Source organism: Rutidosis leptorrhynchoides, chromosome 7 (assembly GCF_046630445.1).
Source record: "Rutidosis leptorrhynchoides isolate AG116_Rl617_1_P2 chromosome 7, CSIRO_AGI_Rlap_v1, whole genome shotgun sequence".
In the NCBI taxonomy this organism is placed as follows: Eukaryota; Viridiplantae; Streptophyta; class Magnoliopsida; order Asterales; family Asteraceae; genus Rutidosis; species Rutidosis leptorrhynchoides.
The window spans coordinates 31,851,855-31,860,501 of record NC_092339.1 but is presented as its reverse complement, the minus strand read 5'-3'; the positions used below and the strand labels follow the sequence as shown (position 1 = coordinate 31,860,501).

The window sequence follows — 8,647 nt, the reverse complement described above, 5'->3', positions numbered from 1 at the left end:
AGCAGACTGTTGTAAACAAACTGATATAAACTGATGAACATAGAGCATAGACAAATAATTCATCAAACACACTATATGAAACTAACTTGGTTTTTAGGTTTCATGTTTACTGTCTCACTTCATGCATATAAAGATAATCTAATTTCCTATATGGAGTATAAATAACATTTCTCTTAATATAGTACCATTCAATGAAGTATGTTTGCTTTGTAAAAAGTTATTGTTTAAATATACCATTAAACATCATTATAGAAACATACTTTGCAAAATGACTATTAATTGAAAGTAAAAAATTTTTTATCAATCTTTTCAAAATTTTGACTTCAAATTAAGGATATTATATTTTTTCATTGCAAAGAAGATTTCCATATTAATTTATTTTGGGCTTATGAATAAGGGCCTGCAGTGTATAATTAGCAGAGATTCAGGAAAAGATCTCCATATTTATTTATTTTGGGCTTATAAATAAGGGCCTGCAGTGTATTAGCAAAGATTCATCTCTGTATTAATTTATTTTGGGCTATTAAATAAGGGCCTGCAGTGTAGGAAAAGATCTACGTATTAATTTATTTTGGGCTTATAAGTGTCTGCAGTAAATAAAAAGCAACGATCGAGAAAAGATTTCCGTATTACGTAGTAATTTATTTATTTATTTATTTATTTATTTATTTATTTTTGGGCTTATAAGGATATGCAGTAGTGATAAGAAGCAACGATTCAAGAGTTTGTTTGGAAAGAAATTATCACCAACTTCTACCAAGGTCGTATCAGAAACCTCAAATAATCAAACCCTAATTTTTAATGTCGAAAGAGCTGCCAGAAGATGTAATCATCCATATCCTGTCGTATGTTCCTACTAGATACATTCTCCGTTTCAAATCCGTTTCCAAATCATGGTACGCCCTTTTTGAAAACCCTAATTTTATCTCCAAACATTTCCAAAATCAGTCAACCACTTCAGATCCATCTTTCCTTTTGACAGCTGCAAAATCTATCACCTCAACTTCCACATCTGATCGTACTGTTGGCTTGGTGTTGTATGATTCATCATACAAATCAATCAAAATACCAATTGAAATCGACCTTCCATTTCAGGTTTGTGGAAGCTGTAACGGGTTGATTTGTTTGAGTTGGTTTCCGTTCCCTTCGAATATTTTGTTATGGAATCCTGCCACTAGGGTTTTTAAAGACTTGCCTGATTCGCCTAATGAGCATTCACTAATGTTTGGGTTAGGTTTTGGGTTTGATGGTGTTGTAAAGGACTACAAGGTGTTGAGGTTTGCGCATCGTTATAATGGGCCGATTCAAGCTGAGATGTACTCTTTGAGAACGAATTCCTGGAGGGAGATTACGACTCCTGCTGAATTACAAAGAAAAACATATAGGTCGACGTGTAGTGTGTTTTTGAATGGGAAGTTTCATTGGACACCTATTTTGTTTGAGAGTGTGATGTTGAACAGGTTGATTATGTGTTTTGATATTCATGAGGAGGCGTTTAGTTACATAATGTCACCCGAATTTGAATTTGCTCCAACTTTTGAAGAACGTGTTGAAGTTTGTTGGAAGGTTGTAGCGTTGAAGGAATCACTATCGGTGATCGCTTGGATAAAGAAAGGGTATGGGGTGATGTTGTTTGAGGTGTGGTTGATGAAAGAATATGGAGTGGTTTCATCATGGACGAAGTATACTTCATTTGAACTTCAAATTAATGTTTCCAAAGTGTTGGGGTGTGGATTAAAAGGTGAGTTTTTGTTGGAGGCGGATAATAAACAACTGGTTGTGTATGATCCGATATCAGAAAGGGTTAACAATTTGGGGAATCATGGGGTTGCTCACTTGTCAAAGGTGTTTAATCATGTTGGAAGTTTAATTCCTATCAATGGTGGGAAGGTTGCCACTAGGACTAATATATCGTCGGTAGTTCCCCACGCCTTCTTTGATTAATAGATGGATTCGACAATTGAGTAATCCTCTCTATGTTAATCTCTAAATGTTCATGTTTTAATCTGTTAGGAGAAGTAATCTTGTTTGCATCTTGTTGATAGCTCTTAGAAATATTTTTAGTTAGTTATCATGTTGTAAAGAAATGGCATGCACTTGTTTGTATGTTTAACTAAACTGGTGGAAGCATTATTTAACAAGTAAAGTTTCTTATAGTGCCTCTTGTTGTGACTTACTTTTCCAATACACAAAACTAATATTTGTCTGATATATTCCTCTAGGTAACTTTGTGCACGATTAGTGTTGCATCCTGAATATTAAACAGGTGTGATATATCCTTCCATTTTTGTTCATTCTATTCTATTACTCCTAGTAAATAAAGAAAATGTCTTGATTACATTTTTGCAACTCACTTCTCGAGGTTGCCAATCTTTTAAAAATGAATCTGTTTGGATTGAAATGGGAAAACATATGTTTCCCCCTTTGGTTTATGTAGGTGATTACTTATTATTGATCGTAGTTTTTGGAGTGGCAATAAGCTAGGTAATTATTTCCCCCTTTGGTTTAGCTAGGTGAGATTGTAACCGCATGCAGTATTCTAGTGATTAATTCATAATAGTTTGCATTGGCCACTTGCTTAAGGGTTCTACATTTTCCGACGCTTGGCCTAAATTTTCACTCTTTGAGTGGTTACTAGAGGGCCACCCTGGTGTCTAAATCTTGATACTGAGAAGGTATATTATTCTCACTTTTATGTTCAAACCCTTATTTGATTCATAATTAATATGGAAGGATTTTGGGTCATAAAGCCACCATAATCAGCACCGCTTTAATGAGATAAAGGTTTAAATGTTTTTGTAGGAATATAGTAGATGCAAAATGGGCGGGTCGATGAGTAATTTTCATATGGATGGCTAGGCTTGACCGAAAACACTTAATAACACGTGTGTTAAATATGATATCAGGAAACCATGTTATACATCGTTTATTTTGCGGGTAGTATGCTTAAAAGAATATACTTTGAACGGCTTATGAAGCATTTCAGCATTTGACTTGTTCATAAGTAAACATATCAAAATTGAGGTTCTACTGTTTACCTTTGGGATTTTTTTGGGCACATTTGTGTAACGATTTTCAGCTCATTACCTTGGAACGTGGGTCCAGTTTAATTCATTATGCAGGGTGTGAACCCATGGATTGAGGTACAAGGTATATTCATTTGATTCTCTGCTTAGGATTGAATAAACTTGAAAAAGAGTGATGTTTGTTTTAAAGACATTTTGTAAACCTATAAATTTAAATTAATGAATAAAAACTGAGACAAAGGGGTTGGTAATCTACATTTCTTTTGTATGGCTGGGGCTAATGCATTGGTTGTTGCCTCTACTGTCTTTGGAACCAAAGTTTATACTGAAGGTAGGATTTCCATTCTTTACTTACCAAGGTTACAATTTTGACCCATTTACTTATTGATGGGTTGATTTTGGCTTTGGCATAAGTAGTTTACAACTTTAAAAGGATCAAGTGATCAACTCCTATGATTCACACATATTTTTAGGACTAACAAGCCAACGGTGTGAGTGTGTGACATCCAAAGCAACATACAACAGTTAATGGTAAGTTGCGAATGGAACCTGAGATCTAATGTGTAACATCAAAATTAGCTCGCAAGTTGAACCATATCTATCATTAGTTTTCAGCTTAACGAAATGTTTGAAGAATCATTAATGTTGGAATATTTGTTTCACATTAGGCATAATTTGTCCATTCCCTAGTCAAGTGGTCACCATCTTACTATAGAGACAGCTTTACTTAATCTGGTAGTTTTACTTTACCACCATGTGGTTATGTAAGATTAATACACTTTCTCTGCTTGTTTTCCTTGTTTTGATCTATTCTAAATACTTGCCACAATTGACTTAATATTGATGAAAATATATTTATACTATTTATCTAATTATTTGCTCTAAGTCAAAAGTTGTAACGATCACAAGATAGCTCAGTAGTTGGTTGGGGGCTTGGGGCCCTAATATTATTGCAAGAGGTCTCATATTCGAATTTTGTGGTGGCAGGGAATGGGTTGGAATTGGGCTGCGTACATTAGAGTTTGAGGTCGGAATACTCGCTATCCGAGGTAACCCGAACAGGCAAAAAACCAAACTTTTTATAAGTCAAAAGTTGTGATCTTAATGAGTAAGTGGTTTCTACTTTGTACATTGTATGGTAGTACAACTCTAGTCAATATGATAGAACTCAACATAGATCTGTCTATTTTATTAAATCATTATTGTACAATTTTATGTTGGATGTTAACAATAGAAATTTTTCGTTCGCTAACTAGCTACTTCCAAGAAATTGTTAATTGGCTAGCCACACCATGCTTTAATAAAGATCAATTCATGCTATCGGAATCAGCTGTCGAGTTTTTTGGACACGTGTAGAGTCATCCTCGAAGGAAAAACCAACTTGAAACTTGGTATCACTTGATAGAGGAAGTCCCCTGTTAATTTATAGACAGAATTTTGAGCTCCGTGTACACATAAGGTTGTCGCTTTTACTGTTAAATGTGAGAACAATCTTTTGATATGCTATAAATAATCTAGGAATGTATATGATCTTAAGCAAACTATTGTAAACGAACTGATATAAACTGATGAATATAGCCAGACAATTTATCAAACGCAATAAATGAAACTAACTTGGTTTTTAGGTTTCGCTCATTTGCTTAAACTAAGAGGCTCAAGGTGTCCTGGTTTTTTACCACCGTTTTCGTTCAAAAACGCTGAGGATGGCTCGTTACTCGACACCGGCTTGCCGTTTGTCACCACCGTCGGTGACCCTACGTCACCTTTTCATTGCTGGATTTCTTGATTTTGAATGTTTTTTTTTTTTTTTTAAATATAGCCATTACCTTGCTTTTCCTTCTTTGTATTTTGCTTCATTCGACTCTGATTTTATAGGGTTGAAGAAACTGTTTTTTGCAGGTTAAGGAAGAAAGAGACGTTTGAATTGTTGTAGCTGTTGACAAGAAAGAGTGTGATACTATATAGGATATTTTTTATCTAGGGTTTATTGCCCAATATTATTAACTATAGTTCTCAATATATCAGCCGAGAATGTATGAACAGTAACGGGTGTATCTCCGTCATTTTACTCCGTACTAAATATTTATAACGTGTTTCCATTACCTACTTTCATTTTTGCCCTAATATGCTAGCGGTTGTGGCGATTCAATCGACCACCTAAATTTATTTTCGCCCCGATTAATAATGCTACAGGTGGTGGGATTCATTGAGATCTTTTTTTCTGAATCATTAGAACCTCCATCTTAAAAAATCAATTGTCGACTGTTAGCGAATGACCTCCATCTGTGCTCGATTGTTTGTTTCAGTCGATTAACATTTGTTTTGAATTTCATATGTTGGTACTTTTAGCTATTATTATTAATTTATTGCTTAATTTATGCTGAGTTGCAGTGGCTGTATAGACAAATAGAACAAGTGAACTTATTGATGCCAAAACTCTTGTGTTAACAGGTTTCTAACAAAAGAGTTGTGTTTGCATTGTCACTTTCAATCCGAAGATTATAGCTATGGCATGAACCGGCTTTTTTAGCATACTTTATATATGTAATGTCAAAAAAAGAGGCAGTGATGATCCATTTGTGTGTTTTGGGTAGAACATAAAAAAATATCGAATCGTATGCTGGCGAGGCAATCTACAGATTGCAGCCATATGGTTTTATGCTTTTTCAGTTGAGTTTATACAGGGATCTGAGCTTCAGTTTGTTTGCTAATTATTCTGCTTCCATGTTGTGGTTAGATGTGTTGTATGGAAAGTTAATAAAAAGAGGCGATGATGATCAATATGTGCGTCATGAGCGGAACGTTTAACAAAAAGAGAAATGTATACTAGCGAGGCGATCTAGGTATTGTAGCCGTACAGTTCCATGGTTTCTTAGTTCAGTTTACATATTGGTATATGAGCAATGAGCAAAAGTGATTTCGTATCTTGGCAGGACAGTCTATGGATTACAGCCATGGTGATTCATGCCCTCATGCTCGATTTTTAAATATAGATATGAGCCCCATTTCTTTTTTTTCCCCTCCTTATTAAATATACATGACGTGCAGGACTTATTAGACATGAATAAGTTAAGAATTTGACATCCATAGACTAATCGAATCAATATGGCGTACGTTGGGTTGTAGTTTTGTTTTGCTAATTGTTCCCTAATATTGCCGTTATCTACTATAGTAATTGTCCATTTCGGTCATTTGACATTTAATCAAGTTTAAATCTTGATACTTTTAATGTATGCAGGTATGCTATATTATTCTCACTTTTATGTTCAAACTTCAAAAGTTTATTTGATTTCTCCCCAGGACAAAATTAATGTGGAAGGATATTGGGTCATAAAGCCACCGTAATTTAGCACCTGTTTAATGAGATAAAGGTTTAAATGTTTGTGTAGGAGTTTAGTAGATGCAAAATGAGCTGGTCGATGAGTAATTTTCATATGGATGATGGCTAAGCTTGATCGTAAACACTTTTTGTCCAAAGTTTATAATAACATGTGTGTTAAGTATGATATCAGGAAACCATGTTATGCATCGTTTATTTTGCGGGTGGTATGCTTACAAAAATATACTTTGAACGACTTATGAAGCATTTGACTCGTTCACAATTAAACAGATCAAAATTGCGGTTCTGATGTTTACCTTTGGGTTTTTTTTGGCACTTTTGTGTAACGATTTTCAGCTCATTTTCTTGGTACGTGGGTCCGTTTCTGTTATGTAGGGTTTGAACTCATGTAGATGATTCATTATTCAAAAGGAGTAATACATTGGTTGCTGCTTCTGCTGTCTTTGGACCTAAAGATTATGGTAGGATTTCCACTCTTTATTTATAAAGGTTGCAGTTTTGACCCATTTACTTATTGATGGTCGATTTTTGTTGTGTTTTATTTTATCTCAAATGTGCTGAAAAAATATTATTTAACTAACAGGTGGACTCAGTGACAGGTTTAACTGGTTGTTTTAAAGAATTTTATACAATCTCGTAAATCTTTTTATTCCAAAAATGTAAAAATTCCTTACAAATTTACCTTTCACAAAAATTGTTTCGAGCCATCAAAGCACAACCTATACCTACCTACCTACCTACCCTTAGTGTCTACCACACGCTAAATATGGTGTGTGTTTCAACCCCGAATCTGTTTTGACCAACTCTACAACCCTCCAATCTAGCCACCTTCATTCACCAATAATTAAAAACTTTAGCACAAATTTCTGACTTTTTTGACCCAAACTTTGGTTGGATGTCTCTTTTTTTTTTTTTTTTTTTTTTTGAAAGACGAACCTACAATCTACACACGAAACCACGAATATTTACATCTCACTGCCTCAGGCGAGGCTTGAACCCACAACCTCTTGGTTGAAGGGTTCCTCTCATACCGCTAGGCCAAGGGCCCTTTGGTTTGGATGTCTCTCTTATATATATAGCAATTAAAGGTATTAACACCAGCACTAGACCGTGGCAGATCCTACATACAAGATTTCGACATCGGATGTACAAGTGAGATGTGATTTCAGCATTCGTCATCTCAATGTAAGACACTCTTTTGATAAAGTGCTTGAACACGAACACCACTTTTTAGATCCTAGGTTAAGAACAATATTAGCTGTATTGATATATAATAAGTTTTTAATCAAGTAAATTACATATTGTCTCTGGATTATGGATTTTTCTAAGAGTTCCAGTTTGAAGTTTTGAACGATCTCTTTCCAGAATAGTTTCAAATATACACTCGCACACAGAGCACGTGACCGGACTGTTAGTCATCTCGATCTGGGACTTTAAGAGCTCTGATGCAATCATTTATATCCACGTGATCTTATTAAGTTATTATTATGGTTATGAATTTGCATTTACAGACATTGTAAACAGGATGGAGTCCGTAGCAAATTACCACAGTACTTATATAAATAGAATATTTATCAAATATAACGAATCTCACAGTCCCATATATAATGCACCGATCAATTTATTGAATATTTATCAAAATTGTATCGAATGTATCAATTTGAACATAGAAAATCGACTACAAAATCAACCAAATTTATCGAATATTTATTAACAATCAAATAAGTATATTTGTCAAATAATATACCTTCTTTATATATACCAAAAATTCCATAGTTCTATTAATTAATTTATTATATTGTAATTAATTAATTTATTAATCTTTTAATTATTATCTCACGTAAGAACTCTATATAAACACCCCATTAACCTCTACGTCCTACATTAATATCGAAGTAGAAGACTTCTGTAAAGGTATCCTTGTTTCAACAGTGTTTTATTTTTCCCGTTACATACAAAAAAAATCCTTACATGTGTTTGACTAATACGGAGTATTGTATACAAACTTGAATTTAATCCATTCTTTCTCATTAGTCATTATAAATTATAATCGTAAGGCTTAGTTTTGTTAGTAACTGATACCACTATCGTTCTTCTGATCTTATCTAACTTTGTTGTTATGTTTTTGAATATTTGAATATGTGTTTCTAACTTAATTTTAATTTTGGATTTATAAAGGTCTGCAGTGATTAAGACGCACGATTCAAGAGTTTAGTTGGAGAGAACGTATCATCTACTAAGGTATTATCAGAAACCTCAAATAATCAAACCCTAATTTTCA

The 8,647-nt window shown here is 34.0% G+C and overlaps 1 protein-coding gene across 2 annotated transcripts; it reads left to right on the top strand.

Moving 5' to 3' along the window:
* The first annotated feature begins 710 nt into the window (after window positions 1–710).
* On the top strand, window positions 711–2,023 carry LOC139858497 (F-box protein CPR1-like). 2 transcript variants are annotated; one of them, XM_071847343.1, is made up of 2 exons: window positions 711–896; window positions 983–2,023. In XM_071847343.1, exons 1-2 carry the CDS (start codon window positions 848–850, stop codon window positions 1,942–1,944), a joined length of 1,011 nt encoding a protein of 336 aa, XP_071703444.1. In that variant the 5' UTR covers window positions 711–847; the 3' UTR covers window positions 1,945–2,023. The 2 variants fall into 2 exon arrangements, with proteins under 2 accessions (XP_071703444.1, XP_071703443.1); XM_071847342.1 differs by having other exon boundaries at window positions 711–2,023.
* The last annotated feature ends 6,624 nt before the right edge of the window (window positions 2,024–8,647 follow it).